This window comes from Sipha flava, unplaced genomic scaffold, assembly GCF_003268045.1.
Source record: "Sipha flava isolate LNK unplaced genomic scaffold, YSA_version1 200_pilon_pilon, whole genome shotgun sequence".
NCBI lineage: Eukaryota > Metazoa > Arthropoda > Insecta > Hemiptera > Aphididae > Sipha > Sipha flava.
In genome coordinates, this window is record NW_020272785.1 from 499506 (window position 1) to 524080 (window position 24575).

The 24575-nt window shown below is 27.1% G+C and overlaps 2 protein-coding genes across 2 annotated transcripts in view; one reads left to right on the forward strand and one right to left on the reverse strand.

Annotated features, from left to right (window-relative positions):
* LOC112682208 overlaps positions 1 to 24575 on the reverse strand; it is a 131153-nt gene that overhangs the window by 80429 nt on the left and 26149 nt on the right. Inside the window, exons 2-8 of the mRNA XM_025552723.1 lie at positions 7853 to 7920; positions 5698 to 5885; positions 4911 to 5034; positions 4709 to 4826; positions 3475 to 3636; positions 3277 to 3406; positions 801 to 925 (exon numbers count right to left, since the gene is read on the reverse strand). Of these exons, the coding sequence (XP_025408508.1) occupies positions 801 to 925; positions 3277 to 3406; positions 3475 to 3636; positions 4709 to 4826; positions 4911 to 5034; positions 5698 to 5885; positions 7853 to 7920 (915 nt within the window). The remainder of the gene's footprint in view (positions 1 to 800; positions 926 to 3276; positions 3407 to 3474; positions 3637 to 4708; positions 4827 to 4910; positions 5035 to 5697; positions 5886 to 7852; positions 7921 to 24575) is intronic.
* LOC112682211 lies at positions 22425 to 24450 on the forward strand. Its single transcript, XM_025552727.1, has 5 exons — positions 22425 to 22584; positions 22749 to 22963; positions 23075 to 23291; positions 23386 to 23469; positions 24378 to 24450. The coding sequence occupies exons 2-5, from the start codon at positions 22904 to 22906 to the stop codon at positions 24404 to 24406; spliced, it is 390 nt and encodes a 129-aa protein (XP_025408512.1). The 5' UTR covers positions 22425 to 22584; positions 22749 to 22903; the 3' UTR covers positions 24407 to 24450.

Genomic DNA, 24575 nt, shown 5'->3' on the forward strand with positions numbered 1-24575 from the left:
AGAACCTATTTGGTATCTCAGTTTATTAGGAACAATCAACAATTTTTTACATGTTACTCACTACCGCCATGAGAATTTATTAAGGGTATCAGCTAGAATTTGTCCAAAATAACTGTATATCAGTCATATAATTGATACTGAACCCATATTTAAATTTCCAGCAAAATCTAATCATTTTTTTTTTTTTCAAATCAAATTTGAGTAATCACATTAAAAATACCATGGCGTCAGGGAGAAAATTAGTGAGTTCCCAAAAAGAGTCTCATGGCGTTCAACCTATTAAAATGCAACGACCAGTGGCTTAAACTGTGCTGGCAGCGTAGCGGTGACGGTGGCGGCGGCGCACGTTAATGGCGGCCAGCGTTTTAGCAGGTTTAGTGGTGGGAATGCGCGATAACGGACGAGTTTTGGTCGCCGCCTATCAGTGGCCATACTACTATAGTATAAACATTTTCTGACCGAAAACAAAATGAAACGCCTAAATTAAAGCACGTATATGCAACACAATGTTTATAACAACATTATTGTAGTATTACAACTATGAAACATAGAAATCCATATACAATTGTACCATCGTTTTATCGTTTCAAAGGAGTAAGGGATTTAGATACCACAAGAACTTATTAATGAATATAAAATGTACTAAAAAAAAATATTTTACTACTATATTGTATCTTTTTATTTCTTTTAGTAAAATTTATACACATTGTTATTTAAATTAACATTAATTTAATATTAGACTAAATATCTGATAACTATAAACTTTACTAACTAACAAACTTTATAAAGTTAAATCTTACCTTGTGCTCTTCCATTTTTTGTCTAATTTCACGGCGGTTCCAATTGACACGGAAATAATTAGGTTTCAATCGTATTTCCATTTGTACCATCCATTGATCCAGAGATCTCAAATTAGACTTAACTTCTAAAAAATAATAATAAATAAATACATTTTTTTTTTTTTTAAATACAAAATTTGATAGCAAAATTAATGATTTCCATGTTCAATTTGGGATCGAAACCTAACCGAAAATAACTGGTTTTGGAACCGAAGCCTTTTAAATATTTTGAACAGGAATTACAATTTAAATTAATTTTTAAGCCCAGAACCTTTTTAGAGCCCTTATAATAATTTATTTCAAAACTTGAACTACAGAGGAACCGATACTTTTTTGTAAGTTTTTTAATGATTAATTTTGGTTTTTTATATTTTTATTTATATATGTTATTAGTAGTTAATAAGAATTAAATAAATAAGTAGATTAATTATTTAAATTTTTTTAAATTTATAAGTATAAAACCTAAACTTGAAACAAAATTTTCATTTAAAAACATTTTAACTGTAAAGGAACTGAAACCAAAAGCGATTTTTTTTTTTTTTTTCAGGACCGGAACCATATAATTCATAAAGGTTCCGGTCCCTGATTTCAATAAGGAACCAATTTAACATACAATTCTGCAAAATTTTTTGAATATTTTAAATATGTGCTAGGTCCTCATTTTATTTCTGAATTAATTTATAATAAATTTTACCAGATAGAAATTTAAAATTGAATACTATGATTTTATCTTATATATTAGACTTAATCATATAATAACAAACTAAACAAAACATTTAAGTTATGATTGCTAATTTAGGCTAAGAATACTTTAAAAATGTGCTTTTATTAAATTTGTTACCATTCTGAAGAGCTGGGGAAAATTTTAAAGGAATCTATGAAAATAAGCATCTTTCTTGTACCATTTTTTAATGAGATGGTAATTTAAATTAAATATTAATTTCATCCATAGAATTAATAATACGATTTGGACTTTATGAAAATAATTTTGATTAAGGAATAACTTTAACAACACTTAGAATCAGAAAAAGAAATTTAAAAAAATCAAATATTCACTTCTTAAAGAATTGAACTATTTCAATTACAATAGTGTTAATTATTAATTGTAATATTAATGAGTTTAATAGAATTAATTTTAAGTATATTGCAAGAAATTTATTTAAATTGCAAGCAATACATATGAAAATACAGTTTCAAAAAATCATTCTAGTTGTTTATATCTTAGATAATTATAATTTTAATTATTTAGAGTCATGAAAAACTTCTTTATAACACATATTAATAAGGAAAAATTGTATGTTTTAAGAAATAATCTGTAAATTGATTTTTTATTATATCAGAAGAAATACTTATTGAATATTGGGAAATTTATTCAGTGCCATCCCAATGGACTTTTAGGTCCAATGTAGAATTTTGAGGGACTCCATACGATTTAATAAATTAATTTTAAGATAATGCTAGAAACTAAATGAAATAAAATCTTAGGAATAAACAATACTTTATGAGTAAATAATACATTATTGAACATAGCGAAATAAATATGATGTAATAATTAAACATTTACTAAATAAAAAATTAATATTACTTCAGCATAATATATAATATTACTTAAACATTTCTCTCACTTTTTTGTTTTAATCAGATAAATTGTGTCAGTTCAGCTCAAGAAATTGGCATTATATATATAGGATGCTAAGAATAAGGTCAGACAACTTGAGCTGTGATCAAATTTTTCTCAAATAATTTTTAATCAATTTTCAAAGAAAATGTATAGTCAGTACAAGTTGGTGTATTAGTATGGTGATCATGATCTAAATAGTCATTTTTATCATAGGAAATTAATTTTTTTTTTTTTTAATTTGCTCACTGTAGAAGCACAGTATTTTAATTTATTTTATGTTGAAAAATACATTTTTTTTTTTTAAGTAAAATTATTAATTTTTTCCTTAATGCGAAGTAGGTAAAATATATATGAGGCCTTGCATTTGTGCAGTGTCTGGTGAAATCTCCTCTTTATAAAGTCAGTACTGTTTAGATTAAGTGGTCTTCAACATATGATCAGATAAAATACTTAATAAATTATTTTGAATCGAATTTGCATTGAAATGGAATTCAAAGTAAGATGGGTAGTAGGTGTAAGTGTGATTTAGAAATGGAAAACTTGACACAGTCTAGGCGAGGAGTAATGAGAGAGTGACAAATAATAATATTTACTAACTGGGAGGAAAATTTTAAAATGAATTTAATAGTTGATATAAAATCAAGAAAAGTAATAACTGAGTAAAAATAGAACTAAAAGTATTATGGCACAGAAGTAGACTAAAATATATTAATACCAATTGGTAGGTAGGAAAACTTAAATTTTGAAGCTGAATTATTTTATGAATACTTTAAAAATAATCAATACTAAATTAAAGTACTACACATTAATAATAACCTAAATAATGTGCATTATATATTGAAGAGCAACTTTGGTTCATTGATGGTTCTCGACAGTGTGGCAGTCTTTTGGATAGCTGCGCTATATGGCGCAATATATTCAGTCTACAAACTTCTTCGCTCATATTCTAAAATTTAAAAAAATATATACATTAAAAATTATTGATTTGTAATAGAATATTTTAATAAAATTAACCAGTCTTTTGGGTGATTTTAAATTTTCGGTCAAATTGCAACTATTGGTTTTTGATGTAGAGCCAGAACAAAAACTTTTTTCCAATTCTTTGATGTAGATATTCAACTGTTCAACATTCCAGTCCTGAATCGGTGAAGTATTATTAAGGTCACATCCAACTTCCTGTAGATAAATATAAATAAGATTACTTAACAGTAGATGGCAACAGTATCAAAAATTGTAAGCGTAGTAGTAAAATCGAGAAGAACATTAAAAACATTAAGAAATGACCTAAAAAAGTATGCAAATATGACATAAAAATGACCTTAAAATATGAAATATTTGTTTTATAAATTTATCAAAGCTTACAAATTACCTACTCAAAAATCAAAATCATTGCATAGTATAATTAGAGCGTATTTAATGTTATCAAAAGTAAAAGAACGACGATCTGATTATAAATATTTAGAATTGGAAAAACTTCTTTCCACGTCCACCGAAGTGATTGGGAGACGCAAACGAACACTAACCGACGTTTTAATTTTCGCCAGTTTTTTTTTTTATAACAATTTATTTATTTATTAGGTATCATTTTCTCTTTATTAGTTTGTATTTTTTGATATTGGTGATAGTAACTATTATTATTCTAAGACCATGGTAACCACCTACTAACTAATACCTACAACCACGAATCAAAAAATATAACCCACAAGTTATTAATTTATCATATAATATCATATCCCAGATTATTTTAATAATTATTATATAATTTATTCTTTAAATAAATTTGTTTTTATCTGTGCAATTGTGCTTATATTTGAGTTTTGAAATTGTTTAATTTATAATCAAAATGTCGCATAATAAAATTAATATACTACTTTTAGCTGAAGAAGTCCTTGGTGAGCTTGCTAAAAAATCTCGTGAACTTGATTTTGTTTTATGATTTTAATTTAATAAATGTTTTATGCTACAAAAATGATGCTTTGTTTACTTATAATTTTTACATTTTAATTCATAATGCATATTGATTATAATATTGTATTAAAAAAAGTTGAACCTCTCTATTCATAATTCCTGAGCACGCCTCTGATAGAACATAATATAAATCAGATCACTATAAAAGTAAAAGTTAAAATTAAGCAGGTATACTCGTATAATCACGAAACAAATTAGTACTGTGACAATATTACTGTCTTTATCCAGTTTTTCATAAAAGATTAAATCAACTTAATATTTATAAAAATGAAAAATTTACCCTGCAGCTTTCGATCAAGTTGTTATCCATAAGATATTGATAACTTGTTCTTAAACTAGACAAGAACTCATAACTACTGTCACCTCTCCAACAATCCTGATTCGTAGTTTCATTTTTCCTATTAAAAAAAAAAAAAAAAAAAAAAAACCTTGATATCTATGTTTCAATTGTGAATAATATTTGATATTTTATGTAAAATTACTTGATTTTTTTCGTAAGGCTATTATATGGTCTCTGTGCCGCTTGCTGTCCACCCTCTACATTAACCGTAGAGGGGTGCAGCGACGATAGTGAGAAACAAGTTTTGATTGAAGAATTTTCAAAATCTATGAGAACAATAAAAATAAATATTATATAAAAATACAATCTTATGGTTACGATTTAACATATAATTACCAAAAATAGCATTCACAGGAAGGTAAGTTATAAACAGTAAGCTAAATATAATTTTAAAATATTATGTTTCATAATAAATATAAGGAGAAAATTAAATTTCAGGATATTTTAAATTTAAAGTAATTTATAATCATAATTGACATTTTTTTTTTACAAAAAGTGTATTGCAAATTTAAAATAATAAACTTATGCAATGAATGGTAGAAATGACCTAAATAAGCAATAAAAATTTAAATATTTGGTCATTAGATTATGAACGATATATCAATCATTATTCAATTAATTTGTAATTAATATTAATGTAATTTATAATATATTAATTAATAAATAATTTTGAAAATAATTAATAATATTTATTTGATACGAAATTATGTTTATAGTATTTAATTATAATGATGAAAATTGGGATTTATATTAAAGAATAAGATGTTATTCTTATATTAGACTTGTAACATAGTAAGTTAAATAATTGTATTTTAAGTACAATAATAAGCCATTAACCATCGTGAAAAAAATATGAATGCACCTAGCCTGATAAATTTTCACTTTTAGATTCCTATAACATTATTTTAAATAACACGCTCAGCACTTACTCGTAGGCATTTTGCTGTCGTTTTTTTCACGATATGGCATTGACTTAGATCTAATACATGGCACTGATTTATGAATGTTCCTTACTGGAGGAACCGAAATGGAGCGAGTTGGATGCCTGCTCAACCGACGGCCACATCGAGGACTTATCCGACTATTGCAGTTCCAACAGTATTGACGATCCTCGGATCTAAAAACGTATAACAAATTATACTTAGAAAATATATTTACTCTTGGTTAGTTAATTAGTTTAGTTAATTTAAAAAAAATTAAATCAAATAGTCAACTAATTAATTATATTACATAACTGTTTTCATTCATTTGTTGATTGAATACTGTGCAAAGGAAATTAAGAATAATATTTGCAAATGTATGCAGTATTTAGTTTTTTTTTTATATCTAAATATCCGTACAACGACAAATATGGAAAAGTATTCAATCCAGAAGAGGCAAGATGATAGGACACATACTAAGGCATGAGAGTTTACTAAAGAAAATAATTGAAAGAGATGTTGAAGGACACATTGCAAGAGGAAGACCAAGGGCAGAATGCATGACACAGATAATGCAGGATACGAATAAAGGAAATTACAAAGACCTGAAGGAATTGCTTTACGATAGAGAAGCATGGAGAGCTGCAACAAACAAATCCATGGATTTATAACTAAATATATAAATACATAAATATCCGTAACTATAATTGTAATTTATCTGTAAATGTACTAATAACATGTGTACGCTAATACAACAGTAGTATCAGCTTGCTACATGACAGTTGGATATAGCGGAAAAATCAAATTAATCAACGTTTATTAAATAATAGACGACAAATTGACAAGACTTTGATTGGTTTGCATTTTGTATTATAGAGTAGTAGTATAATATATGCTATTGGGTTAGGTTATTATGTAAACATTGTTATATTAACACATAGTAGTTTTGCATTTTGCTCCAATAACACTGTAAGTTCAACCGAGAAAACCGTAAGAAAACCGATCGGTCAGTGTTGTGCATTCGTGTGTATTACTTTTACGTGTAAAACTGACCTAGTTTTTGCTCGATTTACTTATAAATGCATATTTAAAAATAAATGCAAATTGTGTAACATATTACACAATTTTTAGGAGCATATTTTGAAGATTATTTGTGCTTATAAATCCATTCCCTAGTAATAATATATCTAAAGATACAACTATAATAAATGAATAAAACATAAAAAAAACGGCGCACATCTAATATTGTTAGTTAAATCTTTATTTAATACTTTTAGCTCTTAATTATACACTGAATAAATTATTAATGAAAATCATCTTCATTCTATTCTGCCGTTTGTTTTTGTTAGTTCACAAATAAAATTCTGGCGACGTGTTGTATAATAAATCATAATTTTTAATAATTGATAATTAAATTTTTAATTTTTAATATATGTGTAAAAATTGTGTGAAAAATGTATAGTAATTCATCGATTGAAAACGGCTGGGCCAATTTGGCTCAACTTTTTTTCAGTTGATCAGAATTACCAGGAGAATGTTTTTACGAAAGAAAATTTTGGGAAAACCTAATAGTTTTTTTTAATTTTTTTTAAATGTTATCTGTTTAATATAATAGTATAAACTACAATTCGAAATTATTTTACTGCTTAGAAGTTATTTTTTCGAGTGTTTAAAAATACTACTTACATAATGAAATTTATATTTTTATCACACTTATAAATCTCCTCTGACCAATATATTATTAAATTATAACATTACAATGAAACCATATTATACAATTATTATGCATCTAAAAATACTTGTTAGATCATCCACTACTATCTGTTTCCTTTAAGATACATAATAACTCATGCCTTATAGGTACTCTGATTTTATTTTTTTTTTGCTGTTTGATGTTCGATATCATATAACATTTTGAAAAGTGTTAACAGTTAAATTAAATTAAAATAATTTTCTTTAGGTACTTAATTATTAATAATGAATTGGTATTTATTAAACTATTCCAAAGTTCATACTTAAAAAGCATGTTATTATAATTGTATCATTCTTGGTTACTTTTTCAAAGTTTAGGAACAAACATTTGAAACAGTCTTGATGATTTCTCAAGTATAAGTACTATGTAAAAACTCAATACATTCCATTTGATAAAATATAATTTAGGTACCTGTGTTGACAGCTTTTGATTTTCAACGATCGAGGTGTTCTGCTGGGTTTGATTGTTCGACATCGGAACTGAAACAAACAAAATACACATAACTATCTTACACGAATAAGTGAAATATGTCTAAATTTATATAAAAAAAAAAAAAACTAAACGGTTGTAGAATATAGAAATCGCACAATGTGTTAAAGAAATATATCTAAAGGAGTTGCTTAAAGGTATTTGAAATCTTAATTTAAACTTTGAAATGACAAAACAACGTCCCAGTTATTTTAAACAAACAAATAAAAAATATAAGTATCAAAGAATAAATAAAAATACAGACACACGCACACACACACACGCGCGCGTATATAAATCATTTTAATTTTTTTAAGTGATTTTAGCGATTCAACCAGAGAAATCTGTTTTTAATCAAGCTAAAATATTTATTGGTAAAATGCGTTTTTCTCTATGAACGGTAAAAGTATATTGTCAAAACGCACTCCATAAGTTCAAAATACGATATCTTAGCGGCATAGCAAATAACGCATGATCAGATATTTGTAAAGAAAAATATACGTATATATTTTATTATACATTTATACTCCATAAAAAAGTTTGAAACCTAGAAGTACATACTATTTGAGAATATTTAAAAAAAATAAATAATTTCGTCAAAGAAACAATGCGATTTTATACATATAATTTATTGAATAAAAATATGCATGTTTATATTTTTTTATGAAACGTAGATGTTGTGAATATTATGTACTTTTACTTTCGGTTTATTTTTTAATGAAATAGTAAAATAATTATAATTTATCTTAACTTAATGCAAACATAATATACATGATATAATGCAGATTGAAATCTAAAACAATTATATGTAAGTATAAAATAAAGAATTTGAATTAATTCGTGCGGCAATACAATTAACGATTTTCGCCATCACTCAGCAGTTTAGTTCAATCTACATACATATTTTAAATTAATTCTTTGCAATCACCCCTTGCGATGACGTCATTTATAGCCTTTGCATGTTTGCAGGGTGTATACACATATAACTAACGCCCATTAATTAGAAATACCCTCCCAATGAACGTATAATTATCCCTAATAAGTAATAACATTTAACGATTTGTTTATTGTGTGTATAATATACGAGTATATATACGAATTTATATAGGTATATAAAATAGCTCTTTATGGGTGAAGCTTATACACTAAAAAAATCTTTCTTACACCCCTTTCGTCTTTAAAATGATAGTCACATTTACACAGCCCTTTTAATAGAGTCTATTTTTTGAACTACAAACATCTTCAGCGACAACTTATGTGACAATTTACCAAGTTTATCGATATTCCAAAAATAATGCACCTAACTTGAACATTTAAGAAATGTAGAAATTTATCTATGAACAAATGCGAAGCTGAAGCAAATAAAAGTAATGAATAATATCGACAGTAAACAATAGCAACTTATACAATTTAATACAATATATGTATAATAATAATTTTAAGTAACTACATTGTTATCTATAGATAACATATAACATATATGTATTAATAAAAAAAAAATCAATATGGTGACACAATTTAAAGGGCAAGCTAACCGAATACATATAGGTATAAACTAATGATGAGTTCGGTAAATGCTTATCTTATTGACACATTGTTGGATTATACAGTCACCTAATTATTATAAATATGTTAAAGAACCATGCATAATTTCTCATAAATAATAATTATTACTATTACTAAGTACGATGTATATAACATACTACAAGGACTTAGATATTCAAAAGTGAGTTATTTATTACAATATAATCATTAAGTTTCAAGCTAAACTTTATATAAAATACACAGTCATTCATGAAAACGTATTTGGATAGGTAAATTCAATAGGTACTTATATGTCGATAGCATAAATAAATCTTAATTGGTATAATGATATTTTTTATTGTATTTTTGTATTGTGATTTTAATGGAACTATCAATTAGCTCGTGTCGATTATCGAGGATATTACCTTAGGTTTCATTATATTTTCTTGACCTGCGCTGAAGTTATTAGAACAACACAAATATGACAAAATTTATAGGTATGCGTTCGATATATTATGAAAATGTATTACTTAATAAGAATAAACTTTCTCATAATTTCTCGGATTTTTATTACTTAAAAAATACTTAAAATAGTTTTGAACCTTCAAGAATAGGTTTTCTACGAATTCTTAAATTTTAAACAACATGAAACTTTATTAAACGTATACGTATATTGTATTTGAACCTATTGACAGTTATAAAATAAACAATTAAATAATAGTATCAAAGTTTGAATTGATTTCCATAAATGTAATAAATAATGATAAATACAATTATATATAAAATTATTGTTATATTTTTTTCCTTGAAGAAGATATAGATAAGATAAAACGGTTAGGAAATAAACTCATAAATATGGCGAAAAAGATAGGTTTTACCGTTAATAATAATAAAACTGAATACCTAATGGTAAGTCGAAGAAGTATGAATTGTGGACAAGAACAACATTGAAATAGAAGAACATAGATTCAAAAGAATGTCATAATTTAAATACTTGGAATCGATCATAACGGAGGATAATGATGTTAAGACAAAGGTGTCGTCCAGAATAAAACAATCGAATAAAGGATATTATGGGTTAGAAAGTTCAGAAATCTAGGACTTTATCTAATAATTTAAAAATAAGAATTTACATGATATTACTAAAATCGATTGTCCTATAAGGCGTTGAGAAAACCTTCAGTGTTGAAATTATAAATATTTGAAAGAAAAGTTCTACAAAAAATGAATGGCCCAGTCTTCGATAATGGAGAAAAATACATAATGATGAAATCCAAAAACTTTTCCATAGGTTCAATATAGTTAAAGATATTGCTAAGAGAAGATTGATGTGGACAAACCATGCATGGCGTAAACAAGGATCTATTGCTAAGAGGATGATAGAAGAAATATCTATGGGGGAAAAACCGTTAGAGAGACCAAAATTAAGATGGGAAGACTATCTGAAGAAGGACGTTATAAAAATAGAACTAGAAATAAATTGGAGATAAGTATCAGAAGACAGGGATAAAAAGCAAGTTTTGTATTTAGCGGTATGATCTTAAATGCCTAAACCAAGAAAGAAAAAAATGATGAATAAAATAATTAAAACTTAAAATTAAATATAGGTATGTCATTAATATTTTATTCTTAATGGTGTTGACTACACTATATTATGCCAGGACTTTAATCAAAACAAACTTTAGTCTTTGGACAACAGGCCAATCTAGATAGATATAATTTACACAACGCAATGAATTCAATATGTTAATCTTCACAATAATATTTATAGAGTACAGCATATATTTCGATAAGTATTTTTTTAAACGTGATATATAATTAGGGTTTTGTTGTTATTAAGATACCAGTAAAATAAAAAATGAAAAAAATAAAAATGTAAAAATTCACTAATAAATAAATGATATAGTTATGATATGGACTGCAAGGATATAGTAAATTAGGTTAATAGAGCAATAAAATCAATCTAAAAAACAAACCTAATGGACTATTTTTTAAAAAAAACTAAACCATACAATATTTTATGATTTTGAAAAATTGAACACTTGAAATCTAATATAACTATAAACAACCACGAAAACGATTTGCCCAACAGAGCTTGAACACATGGCTTATGTGCAGTCAACGACCGTTGAACAATTCTTTAACTCGTAGTAAGGACGTCCTGTAGATGAAATTGATTTTTCAACGATACTGAATTAAATAATAATACTTCACATTATCTGATGTGTGTGTGTGTATGTATTATACGCATTACGACGTATAAATTATTTCATCTACAGAGTGATCGTTATATTTTTTATAATCTTTAATAAGATGATTTGGACGGACAGAAACTAAGTATGCAGCAGAACCACATAACATAATGGGCTCGCTTCTACCGACGATCATATGATATGTATATTATAAGTGTTGGAAATACGCTTATATATGTAGCAACCAAAAAAGTATTTGTGAACGAAACTAACTCAATAAGAATGTTATGATAAAAAATATTTTTATTTCAAAATGTCAGTCTGTGGAATTAAGCCTGTATACAAGTATACTAAAAACAAATATAAGAAATATAATAGGATGAGATGGCGTGAAAATGAAAAGTACATCCTAAACAACGTATCGTTGACGTCGATAAAATCCTGGGGTAGTAGATACCTTGGGAGCCACACAAACGTAGAGCATATTATTGCTTATACGTCATTATTAAAAAGCTTTTTCGGTTGAACAGTCTCTAATTTCCAAGCTCAGGAAGAGTCTTACCTTCGTTTCTTTTTCGTTAAGCTTGATTGTATATACAATTTGTTTAAATACTAAATCTTAAAATATAAAATAAAATTTAAAAACATAAATAATAATTAAAATATAGCCTATTTTATATTAAATAAAAAATAATTGGTAGGCTTAATATTATTTTACAGCTTAATAACCAGAATAAATTAAATTATCTGGTGTTAGCACATTCACGTAACTCTAGACACTAAACACTTATTTAATGTTTAAACGTGTCCACAGAATATTTCAAGATACCGGTAAATTTTCATTTTGTGACAGTACTTGAATTACTCAAACAAAAATAAAAATTATGATGATGAGGCATTACATGACACGTTTATGATAACAACATATTTCCTACTGTCTATTAAGTCGAGTTCTACTCGGAATTACTTTGATAAATATTGTAATAACAAAATACTCGTAATAAAAAAATTAAAGATCCTACCCTGCGCTCGTACTGTAATGTTCACGACAAAGGCAAATTAAATAAAAAAAAAATTAAAAAAACATGCACTCGAAATATATTTTATTATTTTAGTTAACAAATATAATGAAAAATATTTGCAATTATCAAATACAAACAAATTTTTGATTATTACTTTATTTACTTGGTATTAATACAGCCTAAAATAATTATTTAAAATCGTACAAATAATAACTTAGTTAAGAAAAAGTTTAAGAAAAAATAAAATATTTTCAAAAGACATTTTATGATACCTAATATCTGTAAAAGTTATCTACCCAATATATTATATACTGTATAATATAAATAATACTTCATTAAAATAAATTGTATTTTTTTAAATATAATTTAGCTGTGCACTATAGCTAAACAAATATATTTTCTAGGATAACAATTAAACATTTTTGGACTTTTATTAAAACTCATTTTAAAAACCAAATTACACACAAATTAATTTTATATACCTACATAACTTATGCCTAATTGTTTTACTTTAATCAAATTTCAGGCGAATAAATTCAATATTTGAATGATGAAAATGCATAATTTATGAGTTTACGACAGTAAAAATATGAGGTTCAATCAAATTCACGCATGATTCAATTTTTAAACACAATACCGATAACATACAGTTTAGGTTGAAAATTGTTCAGTAATACTATTTTAGAAACAGAAGTCCTATTTGAATAATTGCAATTTTCTTTTAATTTCACCCATATATTATTAAATAAGCACTTATAATTCAACATGAGTTAAAATGTAATGTAAGTATTTTGAAACGTTTTAAATATTCATTATCCTTTATGTTATAATAACTTTTAATACATTTATTAAATAATACAGAACTGAGAACAAAATAGGTACATTACAGGGTTCGAAACGTCATGCTTTCCAGTATGAGTTGGTGATCTGTATGTGAATGGTTAACACTTTAGGCTTCACGTCAAAAATATAAAACATACCGAAACTACCATATCGTAAATCGCATACGGCTACAAAAAACAATTAGTCATATGAACAACTAGACTCGCCGCACTAGCGCACGGGTGCGAGTCAAACAGCTGCTGCGGCGTGGAGTCAGTGAGCCCATACACTTTTATGCGACGGGTAGCAACGTTGTATGTCAGGGTATAGCTCAATATATTATGCAAATACTGTATGCGAGATGATAGATCACCCGGAAAACGTATACAAAGTTCTGCACGTACAACACACATACGGCGGTCATTGAACAATCGTCGGTCGCAGCGATCGCAGAACCCATTTGCGAAGACCAACCACAAATGTCTAGAGAATATTGTACAAGACCTGTGAACATATTATTGCTACTGCAATACACCTTTCTCTTCCATCCCCTATTTTTCCTCTTTAGGTCAAACCCGATAATGGATTCAAACATTGTCTATAGTTTCGATGGTATCGCCGATTTAATAGTAATATATATTATGAATGTGCAAATTAATTATATATACTCAGGTACGAATATTATAACATCTATTAGTTAATAACAATTTCCACACGACGCGAAATACTTTGAAATGTGAATACTTACATCAACTAAGATGTAATGTATGATCAAGAAGAAATCGATCATTTATGTAGTGATCGTTGTGCAGGACACTACGATCGGTACCACATTAATTATTTAACGACGGCGCACGTTCATTGTTATCTTGAGACGTGATTGTGAGAGAGATAGGTAATATAAATAATTAAACACTTGTATTTTAATACTTATAAAAATTAATGTTTTTATTAATTTAACACAAGAAAAATAACAAACAGTTAAAACAAAAATAAAGATCAGTTTAGTCTGGGTAAAGGATTATGTCTCGCGGTGATGTGGCTGTAACAATGTCCACGACGAGTAATAATTTATTTAAAAAGGTAAATGACCAGTCTAACACTGTCTAGATCAATTATAGGAAAAAATATCCTGTACTAAAATATCCAAGGTTAAAATATCCAACGGATAAAATAACCAATGTATAGGACAAAAAAATCTAAATAAAAAAAAATATAAAAATCTGTATATCTGTACATAATTTTTTTTATTCTTTTATCTATTTTTTATTTAAATACATTGTTAATTTTTAAATCAAAATTAACATTATTTAATATTTTATAATATAGTAATAAAATAATATTAATAAAAATAAAACTATGTTACGTTGTAACGCACTACATAAAACTAAAGATATAATTATTATATAACACTACATATTATTTTTATTATTATTATTTTATAACTGTATTATCAAGTATTATTAATGTTAAATATTATTAAAATGTGATCTAAAAATGAACAATAATGTATTTAAATAAAAGAAATTATACAGGTATTAATAATACAGATTTTTATAATTTTTTTTGACTTGGATATTTTATTACAGGATATTTTGTCCCAATACCGTCTAGATCAGTGGTCTTCAACCGGTGGGTCGCGACCCAATTTTGGGTCGCGTAAGCTTTAAGATTGGGTCGCGATAAGTTTTCTGTTTAAAATTTAAAAAAATCATATTTATATATATTATATAATTTATGTCATATGATACTGCATAAAAATTTTTTCGAATAGAACCGAAACCGTACTATTTTATACTATTTTAAATTTGTATAAGATTAGAATGAACCCTTTTTTTCTTAAACACTCATACTAAATTAGAAAAAATCCTCAAACCAATATGCAACATATACCACTAATCATTAACTATTGAACACATAGTGGAGGAGTGAACACAATTTACCTCAATACGCACCGACCTGAACATACCATCCAACATAGTAAAAGTACTTAGCGAAAAACAAACTCTGAAAATTGTCACATTATTAAGTATCACAAATATTATATAAATAAATTTTAATTTACATCTAACTTCACCTATATAATATTTCATATGTAATATTGTAATTTTAAATCTAACACCTAACACATCAAATATGTAACATCTAATAGCTAATAATATTTGCTGTTGAAGCCTCAATCTTCAAATAAAAGTAAAAAAAATAATAAACAATCAAATGAAGTGATAGGCTGACTTAATTTATAAATCGCATTTACATTTCATATATTTATAAACTGCATTGTGTTAAATTGAGTATCATTACATGTATTTTTTTTTTGTATCATTACTTGTATTAAAAATTAAATACTTCCTAAATACCCAAAAAATATCAATAATGATTTATTTTGTTATAAAAGCACTTATAATATGGCATACATTAAATAATTTTAACTTTTTTATTTGGCTTTCATGGCTATCGAAATTTACATGGGTCACGAAAAATGTTTGGTAAGAAAAGTGGGTCGCAGGTCGAAAAAGGTTGAAGACCACTGGTCTAGATCATAACTACCTATCTACTTCTGATTAATGTTAAATGCTCTACCTGTATTTATATGAGTTCCAATGATGTAAAAGTGGTGTAATTCTAATATTACTTCCTTTTACTGTTAATTTAGCATTATTATGTTAAGAGGTGAAAACTACTTGTTGTTTTCATCTTTGCCCTGTATTTATTGTATATAGGCATATTTATAATATTTATACTAAATTATACCTCATTATTAAATTATGCTGAGCATAGGACTTACTACATTTATTTTGTTTGACATCTTTAGGTACCGGCTTTGGAAGGACCAAATATTTTTAGATATACAATTTATGAAAAAAAAATTAATAAAAAAATGTTTTATGTTTGCTAGGTATAGTTAATTTACGTAATAATATCACATTTGACATAATTCTATATATTTAACAACAAATTTATTAGAAAAACACTATAATATATAACCAAATGAATTATTTTAAAGAATAAATATTGGATGTATATTAAGAAGATCAAATTCCATTTCATTATCACAATTTATAGCTTTTAAACACTAAAATAATTTTAGTATATATTTTAGTATATTTTAGTAATAATCTTCTTAACTCTAATTATTAGAGTTCATAGTTAAGATTTTGGTTTGCATATTAAAATTAATACAATGTAAACTCTATCTATATCACTAAAAATATAACAATTTTAATCAAAATATTATTTATTCCTACTCCTAATGGTAAAAACTAAAAGTATATATAGATTTATTTATGACTTAATTCACTTTATATTTGCTATTATTTAAGTTACACTATGAAAGTAGATATTTTTTTAAATATATTTTGATTATCTTACTATGGATTTACTATGGAGTTCAAAAGTTTAATATTAATTTTAGGGATTTTTATTATAGAAATATCAGCTTTCCACACGGCTGACTTAAAATTACATACAGGTAAAAGTTTTTAAATTACTAAAAATATATGGTTAAGCATATCAAATTTAAAATCATACAGATACATGTAGTACATGTACATGTACCTATTATTCAACCCAGTATATGTTGTTCTTATACGATTTTATAGTGTAGTTCATTATGTAACTATGTATATTTTGTTAAATAAGAAAACTTATTTACAAAGAATTATAATATTTAAGGTTCAATATAATTATAATATACGGACTTATATCTGAGAAGCAGCAATAAACACTATGAGTGTATTAATTATAAAAAAAAGTTTTAATGTTACCTATGTATCCATATTAGAATACGTTTAATATTTTAAGTATAGTATAAACTAAGAAATATTTCTGTATGTAGATAATAATTAATAATATGTTAAATTCGACAAATTTCAAAACTGATAAAAGCTGCAATTAAACTATGAAAAATCTTGTTTAATGACTGATTCATTTTGGGAAAATGTCTTATCAATTTATCTATATATTGGCCAAAAAAAGAAAAATCGTAACTTTATGCTGTAGGCACTACCCTACCATAGCCATACAACCCTGTGTACTCTATATTTATAACTTATACATTTAGCAAACATGTAACTTATCATTTTATAATTTATGCTTGAAGGTTCAACAATTTTGTAAGAAGTAAAGACCAAAATAACTGTAATATTTTCAATTTTTTTTTATAGAAAGCTTAATTCTCAAATATTTAGATCATTTACCATCAATTTACACCTTGATATAAATAATCTCAGTTGTTTGCGGACAGCCAAGCTGAATGCACACGTTTTTATGCCTCCACGTTTGTTTAAAGTAGTGTCGCTTAAACTTGTCGGAATTTTTCGTTCTTTATACCAATCGACGCAGTTTTTAGAGCAATTGTTGATCTCAGTGTCTACCAGCTGCCAAAACCAACCTTTATTTGTGGAAATAGATTTAAGTTTACTAAGTATAATCCTAGTGCATGGTTATATAATATACCTAATCTCACTACAAGGCATCGCCGCGGCGGTGACCTTTGTCCTCGCGATTACGGTAATTACGGTAATATTAATTATAATATAATATACGCTATTCGGCGTAGTTAATCGATTCCATAGTTCTAAAAACTTATCATTCAACAGTTAAATATTTAAATATGTCTAACCGTAATCAAAATAATACAAATAATACAAATGATAAAAACAAGACATCAAATGCAAATCCAAATAAACTCAAGCCACTGAAGACACCTGCTAATAGTGATAATAAACGCAACCACTCAAGCTCGTCCAATTCAGAACCATCGTTACCAAAATTACTTCTACATGTAAGAAAAAAACTATTCGCGACTCGTAATCGGTTTGATGTATTAAAACCAACGGAATCTACAGAAGGAACTTCTGAAATTGTTACACAGGAAAAACAGTTAATTGCTGATCCAGTTCTCACTTACTCTAAACCACCCCCTCCAATTTTCATACGAGGCGTAGAAGACTTCCCGGGTATTTGCACAAAATTAATCGAATTAATTGGTGTTGATAATTTTATTTGTAAGTTAACGGCTGATCATTTAGAAATCCAAACTTCCAATCTCGGAGCGTATAGAACACTAGTTCACTACCTAAGAAATGCACAAGCTGAATTCCATACATTCCAGCTAAATGAAGATAAACCAATGCGCATAGTTATTCGTAACTTGCACCCATCTACTCCAACGGAAATGATTAAAAGCGAACTCGAACTTTGCCTATACGAAGTTAGACAAGTTACGCAGGTTATTCACAGAATCAGTAAAATATCCCTGCCATTATTTTTCGTCGACCTCGAGCCAACAGATCACTCAAATGAAATTTTTTGAACTTGAATCCTTACTGCACACAAAAATTAAAATAGAAGAACCTCATAAATCAAAAATTATTAGTCAATGCCAGAACTGTCAAGCTTATGGTCATACTAAAGCCTACTGTGGATATAGCCCTCGTTGTGTCCGGTGCGGTGATGATCACCCTTCATCTGCCTGTCCAAATTCACGTCATGACTCAATGCGATGCGCCCTCTGCATAGGTAACCACCCTGCAAACTACAGGGGATGCACAGTTTATAAAAACCTCCAGCAACGTAAGAAAACCAACCTAAATAATCACAATGTATATGTAAACTCTAGTCTTATGTCTAACAATGTACAAGATAGCCACCCACGTAATACCACTCCCAATAATCCTCCTCCTAGCCAATCTCAAACGTATGTTCAGGCAACTCAAGGTTAACATGCACAATCTGATATTCCTTTGCCTACTCCTGATATTAATTCGCTTATGGCAGGCTTTGTAAGCGAGCTTAAGACTCTTATCAATCCATTCATTTCATTACTTACTCAGGTAATCTCAAGTTTATTGGCAAAAAAAAAAAAATGAATAATTCTGTTACAAATAAGTCCCTCCTAGTTTTACAATTTAATGCTAATGGTCTTAAAAACCATGTAAATATTTTACAAAATGTATTATATGATAAACGTATTGACATCACCCTTATCACGGAAACACACTTCACTAAATATACACACTTTTTCATACCTGGATACCAGCTAATTAAAGCCAATCACCATGATAATACGGCACATGGTGGTGTTGCAGTATTTATTAAAAATTCAATACACTTCTAACCTCAAACCAATTACTGTTTCGATCACATTCAATCGTGTACAATAATAGTTAAGCTAAATAACATACCCATTACTGTAGGTGCTTTTTATTCTTCTCCGCGCCACAATATTTTGAATGCTACGTTCACAGATTACTTCAATACAATCAAAAATAATTTTATCATAGGTGGCGACTTTAATGCTAAACATAGTGCTTGGGGTTGTCGCACATATAACCCCCGTGGAAATGTCTTATATAATTTTGTCAACACAAATAATTTCAATATACTTGCACCACCGGGCCCTACCTATTGGCCTTCTTTCCCAGCAAAAAAGTCGGATATTTTAGATATATTTGTCACTAAAATTCCTAGTAATTTACACTGCCTAACTAAAAACATATTAGATCTTAACTCTGATCATTCATCTGTTATACTCAATGTGTCTGCCACTGTTTTTGCACGAGTTGAACCCCCTAGATTTTTTTCCCCTTTTATTGACCGTCTTGAATTTCAAAATATCCTTAATCAATGAATTGATTTAAAAATTAAACTTAAGTCAAATCATGAAATCGATGAAGCGGTAAATAACTTGACTATGCTCATACAATCAGCTGCTTGGGAAGCCACCAAGCCTAAAAAAACACATAATTATATAAATAATTACCCAATAGTATTTGAGCAAATTCGTTGCCTAATAGTAGAAAAACGAAGAGCTAGAGCTAAATACCAAGTTACTAGGTTTTCATCTCACAAAACAGCTTATAATAAACTCGCTAACTCATTAAAAAAGGCTTTGGCCAAATATAAATCATATGAATTTGAACAAAAATTACACTCTCTATCTATCACTGATGGAAGTCTATGGAGAAAAACTAAGCGGTTACTTAAATATAAAACTGCTTCACTCCCACTGTTAAATTATGACAACTCGCTTGCCGTTTTAGACGCTGAAAAAGCAGAAGTATTCCAAGTCCACCTTTCTAAAACTTTGTATTCGCATGAGACATCCATATTTCGCAACATATTATCGATGTTGAAAATTATTTACATTTTTCCTTACCAAGTGCTCGCCCAGAAAAATACTTTACATTCAATGAAGTTAAAAGTATGGTCTCAAATTGCTCTCGCAATAAATCTCCAGGGTTTGATTTAATAAAGGCTAATGCTGCTAATTGCTTACCGAACAAAGTCTTCATACTGCTTACTTACATCTACAATGCTATTTTGAAACTATCATACTTCACTACTCTTTGGAAGATTTTCCAAATTATTATGTTTGCTAAATCGGATAAACCTCCTGACCTCTCAAAATTCTATAGACCTATAAGTCTATTACCATACTTCTCAAAAATTTGCGAAAGACTCATTCTCAAACGCATTTATCCGCACATAATAGCAAAAAATGTACTCCCGTCCTCACAATTTGGGTTCAGAGCCAAACACAGCACAATACACCAGGTCCATAGAGTTATTGATGCAATCTCTACCTCCCTTGAAAACAAATGCTATTGTAGTTGTGCATTTTTAGACATCTCCTAGGACTTTGACAAAGTTTGGCATGAAGGTCTTCTGTTCAAACTTCGTAAATTTCTTCCTCCTACACTATTTCTACTAATGGAGTTTTCTTACAGACCGACATTTTCAAATACGCCAATGCTCCGCCACCTCAAATATAGCCACAATTAGTGCAGGAGTACCACAAGGAGTTGTACATTCTCCTATCTTATTTAATATTTATGCTGCCGATCAACCTTCCACACAAAATACTATTGTTGCTGATTATGCTGACGATAAAGTCATATTGTCAGTACACAATGATCCGCTATTTGCTTCAAAAAATTTACAATCCCCCCTAAATCTACTCTCAGAATGATATGCCAAATGGAAAATTAAATTAAACAACAACAAATCCATTCACACAACCTTCGCCCTAAGACACGGGCATTGTCCTAACGTAACTATAAATAACTTACCTATCCCAGCTCTTGACATTGTTAAATATTTAGAACTAAACCTCGATAAAAGACTAACATTGCAAAATCATATAAGGAAAAAAGATAAATACTTAATGCCCGCTCCTGTTCTTTAAAATTATTATTTTTTAAAAATAAATTCACATATTTAAAAACCAAACTTCAAATATAAAAATCACTTCTGAAACCCATATGGACGTATGGAATTCAACTGTGGGGATCGGCAAAAAAATCAAATTTAAATAAAATTACCCTTCGCAAAATCACAAATGCCCCACCATTTGTCTCCAACATGACCCTACACAAAGACCTAGGTATAAAAACAGTAGAAGAAGAAGCTGCTATTTTCTAAAAACGATTCTATAATAAATTAAAAAACCATGTAAATCCTCTAATAATAGGCTTACATATCCCGTCACTTCCTGGAAACCCTCGTCGCAGGCTGAAAAGAAAATGGTGTAGGGTTCATCTAACTTAATCCTAATAAGTTGTAAGTAATCACACTAAACCAGCTAAGTACTACCAATGGGTGTTTTGTTACCCTCATCTCACATTACTTATTATGCTTAATTGTATAGATTGTATATTTCTTGTAAAAAAAAAAAAAAGATATAAATAAGTTGAAAAGCAATTTTTTTTATGAATATTTTATTTCTTAACAATTTATATTATCTTATTTCTTAAGATAATTATGACATCACTACAATTTACAAAATTCAGTCCACTGAAAATGCATATAAAAGTAAATATATAACAGTTATTTAAATGTTTAGTTATTTCAATCAAATATTTTTATTTTTTTCAGTTAGTCAAAATAATAAGTCCATATACTACAATGATATGGAAATTCATTTAAGAACTAATGCTATTGGTATGACAATTCAGTTCAATGGAATTATTTTAAGCTCTAAAAATAAAACTTTAGAATTCATAGCAGATGAAAAATATCCAACTTATACTCTTACGACAAACAAAATTGAATATAAAGCTGATGAATAGACCATTAAAACATTTTCTATATCAAATATGGAAACATTAGAGTATGCTATATTTTAATTTAATTTTTTATAATTAAAAAAAAAAAAAAAAAATTAAAATGGTTAGGATAAATTGAATAAATTAATTTTAAATTATATTCTTAATTTATATTGATAATCGAAACAAAATATTATTGTATAAATAATTTAAATTAATATTACTACAGATAACCGATCTACCTCTAAACAATTCAACTACAATTTATTATCATGGGAAGCTAAAAATGAAGAGGGATCATTTAAAATAAGTTGGAAACAAAAAAAAACAACATGTATATCAGTATCATATATATTAAAAGATATTTCAAAATGCACTTTTTCAATGGAAATAATTAATGACGATAACCTGGATATAGTATACTCACATAATTTTCAAGAAGCGGTAAAATTTATAATATACATATAATTAAATTTTTAAAATGAAACTATAACAATAATATATTTTTAATTCTAAGTATCAATAGCATTGATACTCAAACTTACTATTTTGCAGGAAGATTTAAAAACTGTACTTATCAAAGAAGATAAATTATTATTAACAAATGTAACCTACAGTATAAATATGAAACTACAAAAAAAATTTGAAATTAAAAAAGTATATCAACATAGAGGTTATTATGATCAGTATAGTCAGTTTATTTTTGAAAAAGTGTATGCAGAAGGTTGTACAGTTGGAATTAAACGAATAACTCAGTGCTTAGATGAATATGGTAACACACAGTTTAATTCTCCTTTTATGATTAATATAATCGTAGTAGAATAAGAATATGAATAATAAAAAAAAAAATTAAATATTTCAAACAGCAAATGAAGAAATATTAACAATAACTACTGAAGAATTGCAAAAGATATACCCATCACCTATAATATTCAACGTCTATCCATTTGGTAATTTATAAAATTTTAAATTTTATATTTTATGAATTTATTATAATTTTTAATGAATTTTTTTAATAATATTTAACCATTATTAATATTATATTTACACCAAATAAGAAAATATTGGTGATTTTCTTTAAAAAAACTGTAAACATTATTTAATCTTATGTTTATTTGTATACTATAAAAACACTGAGTTTTTTTTAATCATTAGAAAATTCTTAGTATAACAATACCATAATAATTATAAGATAAATCCTAATTTAGAAATTGTGTTATATTTTCCACTATTAAAGTACTATTAATCTTCATAAAAAAGATAAATTTATTTTTGATGTTATATTATGAACATTTAACATTTTAATTAGTTTCAAAAACAAGTAATAACTTATATAATTTATGAAAGTAATATTCTTTAACACTGTCTTGGACATTTAAAAGATGGTATTTCAATTGGATCTTCATTATCATTATTACAACCATCACCTATATCATTGATTTGTCTCAATGGAGGATTTGCATACAAAGATAAATGCAGTGGGGTACATACAGGGAGGGTTTCCGGGTTCAAACCCCCCCAGGGCCAAAAAAAAAAAAAGAAAAAAAAAAGGAAATTGTTTTATTATTGATGACGTGTAATATATTCGTAGTTTCATTATTACGCTTTGAACTTAAAATATACAACTATACAAATATTATGATAATTAAATAATTATATTGATAGGTGTTTGAAAAGTTTTGTTAACTATGCTGTTTTTTTTTTCCAATAGCTATTAATTTACTGTAATGTAAAAGTAAATTGTAAATTGGTAAAATAGTTGTATAAAATAATAACTGTTTATAGCAGTTATTTATCTTATTTATCTGTACAACGAAAAAAAAAAAGATAATGATTATTTTTGTTAAACCCTCCCCAGAGCAAGATCGAATGTACGCCACTGGATAAATGTATATGTCCTCCTGGTTTCAAAGGGGATAATTGTGACAATGGTAAATATTCATATTTTATGTTACTACAAAAACAGTTACTTTAAATTCAATATTATAAAAATATAATAAAACTTAGTTATCATTCAAAGAAAAAAAGAATTCTTTCAAACTTACAAATATAAATG

What these genes read in the sequence shown, in the direction of transcription:
- LOC112682211 (XM_025552727.1), top strand. Translation starts at nt 22,904, where the DNA reads ATGGAAATAATTAATGACGATAACCTGGATATAGTATACTCACATAAT. An exon ending in CACATAATTTTCAAGAAGCG is followed by an intron (nt 22,964 to 23,074) that starts GTAAAATTTATA and finishes ACTATTTTGCAG; the next exon opens with GAAGATTTAAAAACTGTACT. An exon ending in TCAGTGCTTAGATGAATATG is followed by an intron (nt 23,292 to 23,385) that starts GTAACACACAGT and finishes TATTTCAAACAG; the next exon opens with CAAATGAAGAAATATTAACA.